Source organism: Ruditapes philippinarum, unplaced genomic scaffold, assembly GCF_026571515.1.
Source record: "Ruditapes philippinarum isolate M1 unplaced genomic scaffold, ASM2657151v2 ctg748_1_1_1_1, whole genome shotgun sequence".
Classification (NCBI taxonomy): domain Eukaryota; kingdom Metazoa; phylum Mollusca; class Bivalvia; order Venerida; family Veneridae; genus Ruditapes; species Ruditapes philippinarum.
In genome coordinates, this window is record NW_026867085.1 from 190,421 (window position 1) to 207,583 (window position 17,163).

General features: G+C 31.5%; 1 protein-coding gene across 1 annotated transcript; it reads left to right on the forward strand.

Annotated features, from left to right (window-relative positions):
• The first annotated feature begins 2,844 nt into the window (after positions 1–2,844).
• LOC132734774 (putative phospholipase B-like 2) lies at positions 2,845–15,918 on the forward strand. The gene is made up of 12 exons (XM_060721620.1): positions 2,845–3,070; positions 4,496–4,623; positions 5,257–5,375; positions 6,384–6,478; positions 6,883–7,094; positions 8,695–8,783; positions 9,964–10,121; positions 10,572–10,664; positions 11,465–11,536; positions 12,327–12,479; positions 12,877–13,036; positions 14,145–15,918. The coding sequence occupies exons 1-12, from the start codon at positions 2,877–2,879 to the stop codon at positions 14,346–14,348; spliced, it is 1,677 nt and encodes a 558-aa protein (XP_060577603.1). The 5' UTR covers positions 2,845–2,876; the 3' UTR covers positions 14,349–15,918.
• The last annotated feature ends 1,245 nt before the right edge of the window (positions 15,919–17,163 follow it).

Genomic DNA, 17,163 nt, shown 5'->3' on the forward strand with positions numbered 1-17,163 from the left:
AAGTAGGCTGTCGTTTATGGAATTCCGTATTGGCCCATTAACTTTCTATGTGGAAAGAAACAAAGTCAAAAGATAAGTAGAATTTAAACAAAAACTAAATTAAACCGCGTCTAAGGGTCAATTTAATTCAATAAAAAAAAAGTTATGTTTAAGTAGCGTTTTAATAATTCATGAAAACAGCAAAGGGAATGCTTTTATTAGTAACCTATAGTGAAAATTGCAGATAAAATCCATTCACTGTGAGGACTGTAAATTACAGGAAACATAATAATAGCCCTGTAAATCACTATTTTGACGTCCTACCGGGTGTTAAAGACCTAATATGGTTTAACTTTATGGTGACAATAAAAACTTAAATTCATATACAGGATTCCGCAAGTGTATTTAAAAGATTTTCACTCACAGGCAATGGATTGTCATGCATTGGATTGCAAGTAAACTTCTTCATTAAAACTGCCCTCAAAAGAAAAATTTTACCCTCGTGTCAAGTAAACCACGCAATACCAAATAACCTGTGTATGACAATGGTAAATGAAGAATCATGAATTTAAATATACTTGTAATTTTCTCAGCAATCTGTTATTGTAGCAAACTCATAAGACATATCAACGTACCGATAAGATATGAGCCGCGTCACGACAAAACCAACGTAATGCGTTTGCGACCAGCATGGATCCAGACCAGCCTGCGCCTCCGCGCAGTCTGATCAGGATCCATGCTGTTCGCTTACAAACCCTATTACAAGTAGAGAAACTGATAGCGAACAGCATGAATCCTGATCAGATTGCGCCGTGCGCAGGCTGGTCTGGATCCATGCTGGTCGCAAACCCATTATGTTGGTTTTGTCGTGACGCGGCTCAATTATATACTTTTATTTGTAATTTGTAGTGACATGTGGAAGCTGAACAGAAGTAACGTGTTATACTGGTTGATATTCTTTTTCCGTTTTAGTTTGCTTTTGTAAATGGTATTCACATAATATTTTACAAAGTAAAGGTTCTCTAAGGCGACAACGTTCCATGTCAAAAACTAACATTGTACTAATGAGTGGAATAATAAGAAATGATTTTAATGAAACAAATGACAAGGGCGATTTTTTTTTACTTCCTCGATCAGCCCTCGTGGCAATATAGAATCTGTCACAGAGCTAGATATTTGTAATAAAATTCTCTGCATACGTGTACGATTGAAATACTAAGGGACTTCCAAACATAGCTATAATTAGTGTCTTTAGTATACTTAATGGCTTTTATCTTTTTATGGATGATGTTATTAAAGCTCGACTTGGGACAACTATTGTATATTTCCAATATTAATTTTTATTACAGAATAATACACAAAATATTAAAACATTGATTGTTTTATGTTAATGATCGGTTATTATGTTGATGCTTTTTATATCATGCACCTATGGATCTCTTCAGCACATATGGAGCTCAGATGAAATTCTGACCGGCAATTCCTTTATTTTTAACCAAATCTCAATAAATATTTCAATAAGGGTTTATTTGAATGTTAAGCATCGTTTGGTGGCAAGATTTTGTGAAAACACTTTATTTTTAGTCCGTTCAGCGACATTTTCTTCATACGCATTGCATGTTTTGGGCACACCAGAAACCACGACGGAAAGAATATGTGGGTGACGGATGCATAAAAATCCGGAACAAAAATGGGTATATATGGAGGAAAATCAGGGGGTAGAATCACATTTCGATTTTCTTCCAAAAAAATCTTTGAATTTTATATAAACATATATACATTGTATAACATTTCTACATAATATACAAAAGGGTTAGGCCAAAAGTTTTTTGCAACATAATTGGTGGCTAACTGTTTCACATCAGTTTCATAAAGTTAAGTTAAGTTAATTTATATGCATTAAGTAATTATACCTTTTTAATTTTTAAATAGTTAAATTGATATTTTAGAAATATAAATGGAAGAGAAAAGTTGCTGTATCACAATCAAACTGTGCCAACAGTTGTGTGTCAAACGACGCTACTATACATACCAGTTTTGAAGCACATACCCATTTGTTAGTACATGTATTGATAACAATGTACAATACTTTTTATAATTTAAAAAAAAAAGAAAAACGAAAATAATGTTTAAATAAACTTCTTAACCATCCTTGATATAATTCTGAACATGCTGGAATTTTATAAACACTTATTTTGAAAGTCATGTAAATTCTGGATGCCAATGAGTAGCTTTTTAGTACTTAACTAAGCGGTGGAATTCTCTGGTTCTTGATAATAATTTTCGTCTTTGTAAAGTGTACCTTTGGCATTGAAATAAAAAATGTTCGGCATTTCTTGCATTTTGAATTATATTTTTATGTGAACAGGTCAGATTTCAGATTGCTACATTTATTCCTTATACAAGCATGATGACATCAGATACACGATCACCTTTGATATAATGTGATGACACAACCTTTATGCAATGTTATCAATGTTTTTATGCCCAACGAATTAATTATACGACCTCAAGTTTACAAAATACATTATGTAGACCCTAATCATGTTTGTTAAACTGATTTCGAATGTAACTGGTGTATTCAATCAAAATTTCTTATCATGCATACCAATGTCGCCATTCCATGTAAACAAATGACTTTTTGTTTGAAAAAAGTAAATTATGAAGGTCTATAATGAAGTTTATATTTTTAATAAATTTATCGCGTGAAAATCCATGTCATCAATTTTATAATAATATTTTTAATTTATTATTCATGTTTTAAATTTTACGAAAAGGATCATAAATATGACTATCACTTCCACTGAAAATGATAATCTATGAAAAGGGCAGATAATCCAAATTTTACAGCTCTACAGTGTACTGTAGTCACATGACTTGTCATATGATTGTTCAAAATGGTGGACGGACAGAAGCTATCGTATTTTGTGTTGGTGTTTTTCGGTGTTCTGGTAACTGTACATTGTTCACCAAATAAAGTTGATGTTGCGTATGTAGTGAAAGACAGTTCTGGATCATTTAGTATTATTAAAACAACTCCAGTTCAATGGGTGGCAAAGGCAGAGTTTTCAAACAAAGTGAACGAAACTGGGTAAGTATCTATGAGAATACTGTAGCTACACTGTACTGTACAGTACAGTACGTATAGCAGACACTTTGAGTACATTTCTTTTGGTCAGTGCAGAGAAAAGTAATTTTTTTAGTTCAAGCATCTACATTATTAAAAGGATAAGTACAGGAAAAGAGCCCATATGCTCAATAGATCTACTGTAAAATTATAAATAGCACCTTGGAGTTGAATATCATGATGATGTTCTATATCATTATCAGTACTGGTTGGGGATCACCAAAACCGGACAACCACCATACCGGGACGGCCCCGAAAATGCTTAATTAAAATATTTTTCATTGTTCATTGGTTGTCGATAGATCAGTCACTTTATAACAACAATAAATGCATGTTTCTTCTATAATTAAGTAATTAAATTTATTTCAATGGTAATATTTTAATGTCTATTTCAAGAATGTTGACACTGAAAATTTGGGGGTTAAGAGTGCAATAGCTGACCTCATAAACCAGCTATAATCATTTGCAGAGTAAACAATAAAATATCCAAAACGTCAGCATTTGCTACTGAAATATTGTATATCATGTTGCAAATAAAAATTAAAACACCCTAGCATTTAAATGAATTAAATCACATAAAAGTTTAAAAAATGTCCGGAAAACCCTGTAAATTATTTAAGACAATTTAGGGAATTTTTAAAACGGGTCCTTGATGAAACCCCCAAAATATTTAAATGAAAAACCCAATTTAAAAAAAAAAAAAACTAGGTTTTTTAGTTTGGAAAGAAACCCAGCTGTACTGTTCAAATTTTTAGGGCTCTAGGTTTTCAATTATAAAATCTTTATGGAAAAATGTTCAAAAAGTGTCCGGTTGATGGTCCCTGACCAGTATGGACAGTTTATTTTTGAACTCTTATTTCATACATGAAATACAGAAGTAGAAATGTAAAGTTTTAAATAATAAGCATTTGGAGATTAACTCTTGAACTTGCATTATACATGTACATGATACATCATTCATATCAGGCTAAAGTTGCTAAATGTATATTTTTTTCAAAAGAGAGACTTGAATTTATAATGCCCTACGTCAATTGCATGTTCTAAAGACTGAACATATCTGGGAAAAGAAGACATTTGTATTTTGAAAAGTGTTCATAAAATGCATCAGAAGCCACCATTCAGATTTTATTTCATCCCTAGTAAGGGGGACAAGTCAGTTTTTTTTATTTCAAACTTAAGCATTTCCAGTTAAAAATACCTGACTCCATACCAGGATTGGTGCATACTATATTATTAAAAACTGCAAAGTATGCTTTGATTGAACTGTGTTAATGCCTGTTTGACTACTTCATGACTTGCTTATATTTGAAATGAAATGTCAATTTTCAGCTGCAACATTCACATGGGATATCTTTTTGTTGAACTTAATAATTTAACATGAAATTACAGGTGGTCTTATCTGAGTGTGACAACAAATGGTGACTATACAGATGAGGAACAGTCATATGCTGCAGGTGCTATTGAAGGCTACCTCACCAAAGATCATATTACAATGCACTGGAAAAACACTGTTGAAGGTCTGTTTTTGAATATCAACCTTGTAATTCTTTTCATTAGTGCAGCATAACATAATGAGTCCTATTCAGGGACTGCATTTAGGGTGAAGTCAGGCAAAAAGTCACTTTTCTCTAAATTTTCAGTTCAAAGTAGTCCCAGACTAGTGGAAAAAAGACAACATAAGCAGTATGGACAATTGATTTTAATACCTCTGATACATGTAGCTGCTAGTTATAGTTTACAGAATTATTGTTTGAATTTTTAAAATAAATATCTCATAAGAGCCTGTATGAAAGAAATATTTTTATATAATTATTTCCATAAAAGTGAATGATCCATGTATGACGTTTAAATTTTGCTTAAAATGATGGCATAAAATTCTTTTCCAGAAATTTTTTTTATTTTGTTAATTCAGTTGTATTCATTCTCTTAAATAATAGAGACATTCTTTGCTCCATCTCTTTTGAAAATCAACATGAGTTTATGGAAACAACATAATTTTACCGTTTATGATCTTTAAAAAAATTAATTCATGAGATATTGCTATATTATATACCTTTTGATATAACTTGTTTTAAGATAATCCATTCAGAACTCTTTCTACTTCCTTCAACCTTTATTTAATATAAATTAGACATAAAAATGCTTTTCAGGACAATTCTGTGAAAGACCTTTAAACCCAGAGTGTCATCAACTGAGAAACTTTCTTCAAAATAATTTGGACTGGATGAAAGATAACATCAAATCTCAGAACACAGTTTACTGGAATTTGGTGAGTCTAGTCAACAATAAGAGGGCAAGCTATCTTATGTAGCCAGTAGAGAGCCAGACCACTTTGCACATGTGACGAGACACCATACTTTTAGCTACATTGTGATGATAAAAAATCACAAAAGAAAAAAGTCTGTTACACAATGTTAGTAGAGAAAGGGATAAAATATAGTTAAAAGGAATTGGTCATTAACTTCAAATAAGTTGAGTAAACAAATTTGTATTTATATATGTGAAGAAATCATAGTTTAAAGAAATAATGGAAAATAACATTTAATGTAATAGAATCCTTTTATGTTTACAAAGCACTTCTTGTTAAATGGTGAATTATTAAATTTAGTTATTTGCACATTCTTTGGGTCCGCATTCCTTCATTTTGTGCTGTTTTGACTGTAACAGCAGACAGCAGGTGACCACTGCAGACATTTGTGTAGAGATTGTGTAGATCAGTATAACAGTTGTTGACTGGTGATCACAAAAGTTTGACTGGATCTCATCCTTCATGCACATATCAGCTGAAACACATGAATAGCATGCACCTGTTAAATATGACCTCAGTTTGCAAGTGTTCAGTATTTTGTATGAATTGAAATCATTATTATAAATAAATACAAACCAAACTCAGATAAGGTAGGAAGCAAACATGCCAGCACTGGATAATTTAAAAAAAATGATTTAATCTACTTATTTCAAACACGATTGTGATGTACAGAAAACAGTACATTTAAAATATGCAAATTGTGGAAGATGATATATCACATGAGAGTTAAATATAGTAACAAATTATACTAAAATTAGATAAAAATGGCTGTTTCTTTCCCAAGAAACTCTATGAACTGTACCAACTTCAGTAAACTTACAAATTTTAAATCTTAAATTGTTTTCTGTTTGAAATTGTCATTATATTTAGAAAATATAGCATATATTCTCGAATTAAATACATGTATATACTTAATGTATGGGAATCAACTTCTATATCTAAATTACTAAAAAAAGTCTTCATTTACAGGTAAAATTATTCCTTGTTCAAACTGTTGGACTTACAGATGGTTACTTCAATAAACTTGGTGGTGTATCAACAGAGGTTGATCCTTTTGGACTGTAGTGAGTTTCATTTGCCAATTTTCATAATGTGTGCACATGTTTTTGTGTGCATGTGTTATAGATATTGAATATTTCTAATGTACAAGGATATAGCAAATGATCTGAAGTACAAGAATTAATTTTAATATTCTATAGACACAGACATGTACATTATTACACAAATAAAATATGAACATGAGTACAATTTCACATGTTTTAATGACACATTTGGTAAAGTAAAGTCAATGTGAAATAAAAAGTGCATAAGGATTCCTTGCCATGACTAATTCTGTCATTTCACATGTTATCGTTACTTTTCTCATCACACATATCATTACATCTTGTCATTAAGAATTTTGATGAATTTTATAAAATTGCATTATCATGTACATGAAAATAACTGAGCGTATTTTTCTTTTGACCAGTGTTTTGTCGTTGAGTGGAGACATGGAAGATATTCCAAATGCTCTCAATCCATACAGGAAGAAGAAGGTGGTTGGTTCAGGATCATGCTCTGCTCTGATCAAGCTGTTGCCAGGCAACAAAGACGTTTATGTGTCACATGACACCTGGGATACATACCAGAGTATGCTGAGAATACTGAAGAAATACGACTTTGCTTTCAAACCTCAAGGAGGTAAGGTTATGTCACACATGGTATGCTACTCTAGGATGCTGTATATAGTTTACTTGCATAAATATAATTTTGTCTTCATGTTTATGTGGTAGATTCCAGTTTGGTTGTCCCTGGAATTTTCTAAAAGATTTTGTTTTTTAAAATGGTGAAATCTTCAAAATTGACTCTTGGCTTTTGGTAGCTATGAGCTGTCTTAGCATTTAAGCTGTAATCTTATCCAAAAGACCATTTCATTGTTAAATTGATTTAAAATCTTAACATTAACTTATATGGATTCCTTATTCTAAAGGCGCTCGCTTTGAAATTCAAGTTAATAAAAAATACAGTTTTCTGCCCACAAATCCAGCTGAAAATCCAGTTTTCTGCCCATTTCAGTTGTCACATGTATATCATTTATAGGCTATTTATGGTATACATGTATATATAATTCAGACCAACTGGTTAGGGAAACTGTCAGCCTGTATCACAGTATGTGACTTAATTAATGTTAATCACCAACAAACTATAGAAATAGCAGGAAACAAAATATAGACATGTACTTCATTAGTTTGAACCATATTAATCCAAATTTTTATACTTAAAAACATCTTATTTAATGTTAAAGCTAACTCTGTGTTGAAGACCACATACAAAATAAGACCACAAATAGAAAATCCTTTTTCATTTTCCAAATGACTAATGACTACACTTGAGAGACAAGCAAGCAACAAAACTGATTCTTCAGTTTCCAAGGTGATCATTATTTAGAGGTTAATACTTGGTTGCTGCTTGGCATTATGCGATAATGGCCCGAAGATGTGCATAATGGCCTGAGGGCCACAGGCCCGAAGGACATTATGGACTCGAGGGCCATAATCGCATAATGCCGAGCAGCAAACAAGTATTAACATCTTTTATACCTATGTCTGAAATACGGCATTTAGACATCGCCACTTATCTTGGTTGTTGCCCTTTCTAAGAAACGGACAGTTGTCAATGTAAACAAATATATGTCATTCAGTTTAACCATATGATTACCTTTGAAAACATGGCAAAACATAATAAATATGAGACAATGTTGTTTTATTGTTGTTTATATCTATAAATACTCTATATATTTTTTGTGAGAATAACATTTAGTGCCATTTTTTTGTATACTTTTTTGCCTTCAAGAACAGTTTCTGAGACTGATGTCTTTTTCTACAAACTGAAATCATTTTTGGAAGTTCTGAGGGTCATGTTTTGTCTTGGGTAGAGTTATTGTATTCTTTTCTCAAGTTTATTAATCCTCAATGTTAAGCTTTGTTCATTGAGATTGATTTCATCATTTTAACTTAAAATTACAGTTCATTCAACATCAGCAGCCATCTTGAAAGTCACTGAGAGTTGATTACATCATTTTGCATGTGCGCTCATTCACTCGCCCATTATGGAAAAATAATGCAGAGTAGCAAGGGGGCCGACATTGCATAATGACCTAGATCTTGCCATAATGGCCCTGGAATATCCTAGATTTTGTTACTATATATAGTAACATAGGTTTTAGTGACAAGTATGACTGCATTGTGTTTTTTAACTACAACCTGTAGTAGTAATATAATGTGTAAATGTATGTTTACAGAACCTGTTGCTGGTAAAGTGATAACAATGTCTTCATACCCGGGTGTGTTATTGTCTGGTGATGACTACTACCTCATCTCATCGGGACTGGTAATTATTCATATTTAACTCTTGAAAGCAGCACGTCTCCAGATTCATCCTAATTTTCATGAAACTTTTGAAAATGTATTAAAAAGTAGAATATTGTGAAGTGAACAAAGAAAGTAATTAACACATTGCAAACAGCACTTACAATTTATGTGAATTACGCAATAGAGGTCAAAGTATACCAAAAATAGCCCTTACTGTGTTAATAGTGCAATAGAAATATGGTGATAAATAATGCAAAATCAGTCATTAATCACACATTAGAGTTAATAATTCCTTGAATTTTGAATCTTTTTACTTTTCTTACAATACTAGTACATGTATGTTTTTTCCCATGTTTATTTTGGCTAATCTGGAGGCATGCAGCTTTTAATAATAATTTTATATATCAATGTAGTAGATGTATGCCACTAGAATTGGGCATTGCATTCAGATTTTACTTGAAACTGTTAGTCCCTGTGAGTACTTAATGGCTGATTTTATCACACACCTGTGCCGATTTCGCGACTCCGTAAATATGGTATTGCACGGCCGTGCATATATTTTGACGTGACGTCATTAGCGTTATACAAACATATTGTAAAGCCGCGCTAAATGTTAGGGTTATTCTATAGGCGCGTCAATGAAAAATGACTCTTATTTCACTTTAAACGGTCTTTATTTTGGGTAAGTGATAAATAGAATATTAAATTCATGTAAGTTCATTACTGAATTTATTGCACTCGTTGAATAAAATAATATTATGCTCGCCAGAGGCTCGCATAATATAATTTTATTCAACTCGTGCAATAAATTCAGTATTGAACTTACACTCATTCAATATCCTCTATTACTTCTGACTTAGTGTAGTTATTGTTTTAATCCTGTTTAAATAGATCGGGAGTGCACATTGTTTTTAATCTGTTTATTGCCTGTCTGATTTTCACAAAACTTTAACCCTGACCATAATTCATGAGTCCTTCAACTGTACAGCCCCAAAACATTATAGGTGCCTTAACCTTGATGAGCTCTACCCATAAGACCCACTTAGAGGTCACAGGGTCCAAGGTCAAACTGCCTCCATGTAGGTATGTTGTTCAGTCGAACATAGTGCTTGTTTATAGCAGAATGAAAAATGAAATATTAATTGGTGTTAATATTTTTATCTTTAAGAACCATAGAATTATCAATTTTAATATTTCAGGCAACTCAAGAAACAACTATTGGGAACAGTAACCCTGCAATTTATAAATATGTGACCAAATCAACTGTACTTGAGGGTATTCGAACAATGGTTGCGAACAGAATGGCTACAACAGGAAATAATTGGGCTGAGACTTTCTCACTGTATAACAGTGGAACGTATGTTACTGTTGATTAATTTTTTTAAGTATATGAAATACATGTACATGTACTACATGTATGTTCACAAAGAAATTTCAGGTCTTTTTCTTTGTTTAAGTAACCAAATCATTATTCTTTTCTTTTATGAAAGAGCCAATATCAAGTTTGAAAAGATTGCACATTATAGAAAACATTTAATGAAATTGTAGTGTACATACAAAGAAAACAATTCATTTTAGTGTATATACAATTAAAATATATTAGTTAGTGTACATACAAAGAAAATTATTATTTTTTCTATATATACAATGAAGTGAATAAATTTTAATGAACATACATGTAAATGGAAAACAGACTAGTTTGGGTGTACGTATAAACATATTCTTTTATGTGTACCTACAATGAAATTTGATTTTATTGAATAGTGATTTGGAGCATTTGATTTAACTTTTTTTTTTTAAATTCCAGATATAACAATCAATGGATGGTTATTGATTATCGTAAGTTCACCCCAGGCTTTGCACCTTACCAAGGATTCCTGACAGTATTAGAACAAATTCCGTAAGTACTTTCTTTTTTCATTGAAATTGATACATGTAATTATTTGTTAGCTATCCAGGAAAGCAAGTTAGGTGAACCGACTGCCAAGGTATGAAAGTAATGTGTTAAAATCGGTATACAACTCAAACAAAACAAATCTCTGCATGTAGCAGAGACTTCTGCACATCTTAAACTGTTTATCATTATGTGAATTTGCTTACTGATAATTATTCTTATATGAATTTAAAGGTTGTTGTTCTTTAAATTTAATATAACTATGTTTGCTGTGAGAAATGTTTCTTTACAGAAAGTTCGCCAAATGATAATTGTTCAATTTGGATGCCTGATATGTCTTACAAGTTGCCGCCAAATGCATATTCTTTCCCGCCCTTTATGCAAAAGGGTTGAACTTACCCTTTAATTTTTCATTGGGTTTTCAACCTTTTGCCTAAGGGGGCCCGGCCCAAGCAGGTTTTCCCCCCACTTACCTTTTAAAAGCTTTCAATTTTTATTGTTACTTAAAAAAGTTTTCAGCAAAATTTTTTAAAAAAACAAAAAAAACAATTTTAAATTTAAGTTCATTTTTTTGCAAAGGGAAGAAAAAAGCATTAAGGGGGGAAGTTTGAAAAAAATTTTTTTTTAAAATAAAAAATTAAAAAAATGTTTTATGTAAAGGGAAAAACACCTTTTAAAGTCCAAAATTTTTAGCATTTTAAAAAAGGTTTTTTTTTTTATTTTATTGTAAAGGGATGTTTTTTTTAGTGTCCCTTTACTTTTACATGTTAAATTTTTATAGTGAAAACCCTTTTATAACTTTTTTGGGGAACTGTAAAATATGATGATAAAACAGATGTGTTAAGGGAGCAGACGTATTGGCCAAGTTACAATATTGCGTATGTAATATGGTTACAAATGTTTTTTCAATTATTCAAGATGCAATAAGCAATTTAATTAGGAAGTTTACTTTTTTCTTAAATCCATACACCTCTTAATTAACAAAATGCCTAAAATATTAATGTTTGTTTAATGGATTTCAGTTTTAAATTATAAACTCTGACTGCCAACAGTAAAGAAAATAGATTAGGGCAAGGCTGAACAAATATACGATACTCGCCTGACATTATTCTGGTAGTGCTGGAATGCCTTATTTGGTGTGCATTATGATATGCTCTCTCATTCTCTTTAGTCACATAGGTTCAACTCAGTGTATACTTGTTCTTTCATACCAGTTTGATAGAATGCTTTGACATAAACACATATTGCTTTCATAGTTAGAATAAACTTATATATATTAAATGGTGTTCTGGTGATAACTGACCATTGGCTGTTCAGATGATAGTACATTAGTACATTATTCATGCTAGCATTTACAGTTTAATTTAGAAATATGTAAACATAACATAAATGACATAAAAGAGATATAACCGTTTGAGCATAAAACCATTGAAAAAAATATTTGTGTGATCATTGAAATGTATTTCTGGCATCATTTCAAGAACTTTAATAAGTAAAAGAGAGTTTTTTCATATATTGTGAATGAAAAAACTGCTTACATTATTTTAAACTATTCACTAAGTTATTCAATTATATATTAATGTGACTCTTTAATAGATAAGCAAAAACAGTAATGCCTTTTTGACTTTCAGTATACCATGTTCATGTTTTAGCAAATTTCGTTTTCAGCTATTTTCCAGAAATCTTCAACAAAAGTGGTTGCTGGGACAACGTGAAGAAATATGGAGACTGGTTCACATATGACAAATCTCCAAGGGCTCAGATATTTGCAAGAGATCATATGAAAGTGAAAGATTTAGAGTCCATGCAGAGATTGATGAGGTTTGTTTGTTTGTTTGTTTATTCGTTTAAGGGTTTACACAGTTTTACTTTTAGCTACACTTTTTAAGGAGCCTGCATGGCTGAATAAGTTAACCTCAAATCACTTGCCCCTCACCGCTGTGTGTTCCAATCTAGTCAAGAATTCTGGATTTTTTCATGTGATGAAGCTATCAGCTAGCTAACAGAATATTTGTGGTTCTACTCCACCTGAAATAATGTTTGGTTTTGCGGCGAACCAACACAATTTAGGTCATATGGCACTCAAACAGGAAAGATAATTTGGCTGTGTTGTCTACCACCATTATAATGGGGACAGGTCTTGTTTCAATTATCATTGTTTCATTATTTTAATATTGTGCATTATATATGTTATTTGAACTTATATTTGACGTTTCAGATACAATGACTTCCAGCATGATCCTCTAGCAAGATGTAACTGTACCCCACCTTACAGTGCTGAGAATGGTATATCAGCAAGATGTGACCTGAACCCAGCCAGTGGAACATATCCTTTTGGAGCACTAGGTCACAGATCACATGGTGGCACAGATATGAAGGTGACTTTTTACTTAGTTTTCAAGTGATTTCTGTTTATTTATAGTGGCAGCAGATTGGAGTTTTATCTTTTTGAGCATGGTGCAGCAGATACTGAAATTATTGCATTCCAAAAGACACAACTTTGTCTTTAACATGCAAGATGTAAAAAACACCATTGGATCTCTAACTTTTAAGTCTTTTCCATGAACATTTGATGATATTAGTTGCAAAAGTAGGAGATCACAACCCCTGGATTTAAATTATATTCTGACAGTGAAACATTATGACCACTGTGCCATTCTTTAAAGAATGCCTGTGCCAAGAAGTTAAGATCATTGGCTTCAAATCACATGCCCCTAACTGCTAGGGGTTCCAATCCAGTTAGAGACTTTGGATTCTATCATGAGAGGAGACTTTGGATTCTATCATGAGAGGAAGCCATCCAGCTAGCTTATGGAAGGTCGGTGGTTCTGCTCGATCAGGTGCCTGCTTGTGCCTGAAATAATGCCGGGAGGATCACCTGAGGTCTTCCTCCACCAGTAAAATTGGAAAGTCACCATATGAACTATACTGTATTGGTGATGTGAAACCCTACAAAAAAATAACAACAACAAAAAAAGTATATTCTTGATGTTCAAATGTAGATTTCCCAGGTATTCCTCTGATTTGTGTATGGGGCCTATACGGTTAAGCGGTTATGATCTGTGACTTTGAATCACTTGCCCTTTACTGCTCTGGATTTCTTAATTCTTTTACATTAGGTAGCTATGTAACTATCTAAGGGACTAATAGGTGCAATTGGTATATAAAATTTTGTCCCATTATATGAGCAGAGAATAGTCACTTCTTTTATGGAAGACAGACAAGCATGAGTCTCAAGCATAAAATTGTTTTTGAAATTGGGTAAAATTAGATGAATATTCTCATAAAGTCAAAAATAAAATTCCCATTCCAAAGTGCTACATTGCATGATTAGGTTAATAGAATTATAGACTAGCTATCCGTTTACATTTCTTTGTATATGTGCTTAAACAGAAGATTATTGTTTGCAATCACAGGACGTACCATTTCATCTGTTTATTTTATGTTGTTGTTTGTTATTCAAATGATTTAATGTATATATTTCAGCTGACTAACTATGCCATGTACCAGAGCCTAGAGTTTATTGCAGTAAGTGGACCAACTTACGACCAACTACCACCCTTCCAGTGGAGTAAAGCAGACTTCGCAAAGGACTGTCCTCACCATGGCCATCCAGATGTCTACAAATTTGACCCGGTTCACTTTAACGGAACCTTGTCTAGTGTACGCCCTTTCATAACTGTGCAATAAGACAGAAATATTAGCAAGAGGAGTAGAGTAATTTTCAAAATTCAAAATATCTTATTTGTTGATTTCAATGTGATAATTGTTTTTACAATAATAATAGTCAATCTTTTTTTGACATAACATATATATGTAAGTATTGACCCTCAAAACACATGTGTTAAACCACACTAAATAACATACATGGACTTGTACACCTTTCAAGCTGGACACAACCATTCATAATTTTTAGGAAATTTTCAATAACTGAGTGAATAGCGAACATTGCAACATGTACTATGATTAGATGGAACAAAATGTGCCAGCTTATATTGGTCTGCATGGTCGCATGGTTAGAATTTTTTGTTTTGTTTGTTTGTTTCATTTTACGCCTTTTCCCAACAGTATTTCAATCATATAGGCGATGGTTAGAATTAGTTGCTGGCCAGTATTCTAAGGTTATTATATTGTATGTGATATACTGTTTACAATACATTTTATGATTATCTATAGAAAATTGCTCTTATTATATATATAAACAATATAAAATTACTAATCACTTATTTGGTTGCCATGACTTAATTAGATAAAACATTATGAGTCAGCAGGAATGTGAATTTTCAATGTTTAGTCTTAATTTTCTGACATTTTGGCATACTTAAAGTATTGCTCAGTTATATGTAAATAAAATGATAAATTCAGAGATAAAAGGTAATTGAGTCTGTTGCTCATCTTATAATACTTGTAACTCCACAAAATTGTGAACTGATTTTATAAAATGAGATTAACATTTATTTTGTAGATTTATCCTTTATTTAATGATAATAAAAAACAACCACAACTACCGGTGTATGTTATCTTCCTTGTTTGTTTATTGTTTTGATTTTTTTTTTTAATTGTTATAAAACATTTTTTTTAAAACATTTTTTTTTGTATTTAGATATTATAAATGTTGTTATATTTTTTACAATGAAATAATATTTAATCTGACAAACATGTGTATCTATTTCTGGAAATTTATTGTTAAGGTGATAAGACATCATTACCCTACCTTAAAGCAGCATGCCCACAAATTCATGCAAATTCAAATGAAAATTATGAAAATGTATTTAAAAGTAAAATATTGTGAAATGAACAAAGAAAGTAATTTACACATTCCAAATGGCACTTTTATTCCACGTAAATTATCAAAAAGAGGTCAAAACATGCAAAAATTGCTCTAACTGCATAAGTCACGCAGAAGAAATATGCTGATTTATACTCCAAACTCAGTTCTTAATCGCACACAATATGTAAATTATTACTTGAATTTTGAATCTTTTAAGTTTTCTTAAAATATTTGTATATTTTGTTAAAGTTTAATTTTCAGTTTCCAGTCAAGCAAAATCAAGCATAATATGGACATTTAAACCTTGTTTGAATTACAACTGGGACAACCCAACATAATTATTAATTTTGTCCCTGTTTGTATAATGTGTTGTTAAATACCTTACTTTGGTTTCTGAAATAATGTTGTTATAACAACTATTCCATGTTTATAAAAATAAATCTATTTTTTTGTATGAAAATATAGTAATTAAATGAATATATTTGTAAACTTTGTTGTTGTTTTTTTCTTCATAAGCTAATAATAAGAAGTTTTTTAATATATAAACTACTTCTAAAGCAAAAGCCTGTGAAAGGTAAATTATTTAGTTTCGTGAGTCTGACTCAATGAAGGTGAATTGTCAGTACAATTAACCATGATGAAAGTTTTCTGTGTCATATACAATGTTCCCAATTAGAACCACCAACCTAACTTACAAGTTACAACATAGATTTCAAGATTATCAGCAGGAGTTGAACCCATAAGCTGAGAAACTGATATGAGGCCTTACTGCCATGGAATTCTCATGAAAACAAAATTTGTCCCCATGTTGAAATAGTAATAGTGATAAAAAAAACATAATAAATTTTTATCTACATGTGTACATCATGATTTTCAGTAAATAACAAGGAATAGTTGTAAAATTTGTTTTATATTTAAGAAGATTCTTGAAGGTAAGATTTATATAACACAACATGGCCTGACAGTTTTAAGACTGCAATCTTAAATGTTCTCAAACTTGTTTTAGCATCTTCATCCCATGATGTTACAATTTTCGGAAATACTTTTTGTAAGGGTCCTACATAGTTAGTCTTATAATTGTAATTCAATCTTTTCTTATAACAATCTCTGACAAACTAAAACAAGCTCCAAGCATTTTCAGGTAATTGTTTGGGATTATATCTAAATCGTGATCTTTTAAAGGGTCTCCACTGAGGGTTTTTTGACATGATGGGACTGAAAATATTTTTGTCAGATAAATGTACCAATTGATGTATGTTCAAACCACTGATCTTTGTGCAAAATTTCAGATCATTCTCGCACTTCGTTTTTCCAGAATATTTATTCAAATTGTAAAAGAATGACCCAAAATGAAAAGCGTTTAAACGCTTTTCACTCAAATCAGGCTAAGAAAAGCATATTGATACGATTTTCAATATATTTCAAAGTATATTTCTTAACTATCTTTGCATATATTTCTGTTTAAAGTGCCTCAGCTCATTTATGAAAGAAATTCAAATGTTATGTTCTCAGGCTTTTAAACCTCAGTGGAGTCCCTTTAAAGGGTATAAAGCTATATCTTACGATTTTTTTTATAAAATTTCTAAACAGTAAAATTATGCTGTTTCAATAAAGTCTTGGATGATTCTCGAAAGAATGGTTACATAAAATATCTTTCTATCTGAGCAAAACTATTCATCATTTTATAGAAATTAGATAAGAAATATACAGAATAGTGAACTATGTGAACTATAC

Bases quoted from the DNA above. Each gene is read 5' to 3' on its own strand.
- LOC132734774 (XM_060721620.1), top strand. From the start codon at position 2,877: ATGGTGGACGGACAGAAGCTATCGTATTTTGTGTTGGTGTTTTTCGGT. The intron at 3,071-4,495 runs GTAAGTATCTAT...ATGAAATTACAG, and splicing joins AACAAAGTGAACGAAACTGG to GTGGTCTTATCTGAGTGTGA. The intron at 4,624-5,256 runs GTCTGTTTTTGA...AATGCTTTTCAG, and splicing joins CTGGAAAAACACTGTTGAAG to GACAATTCTGTGAAAGACCT.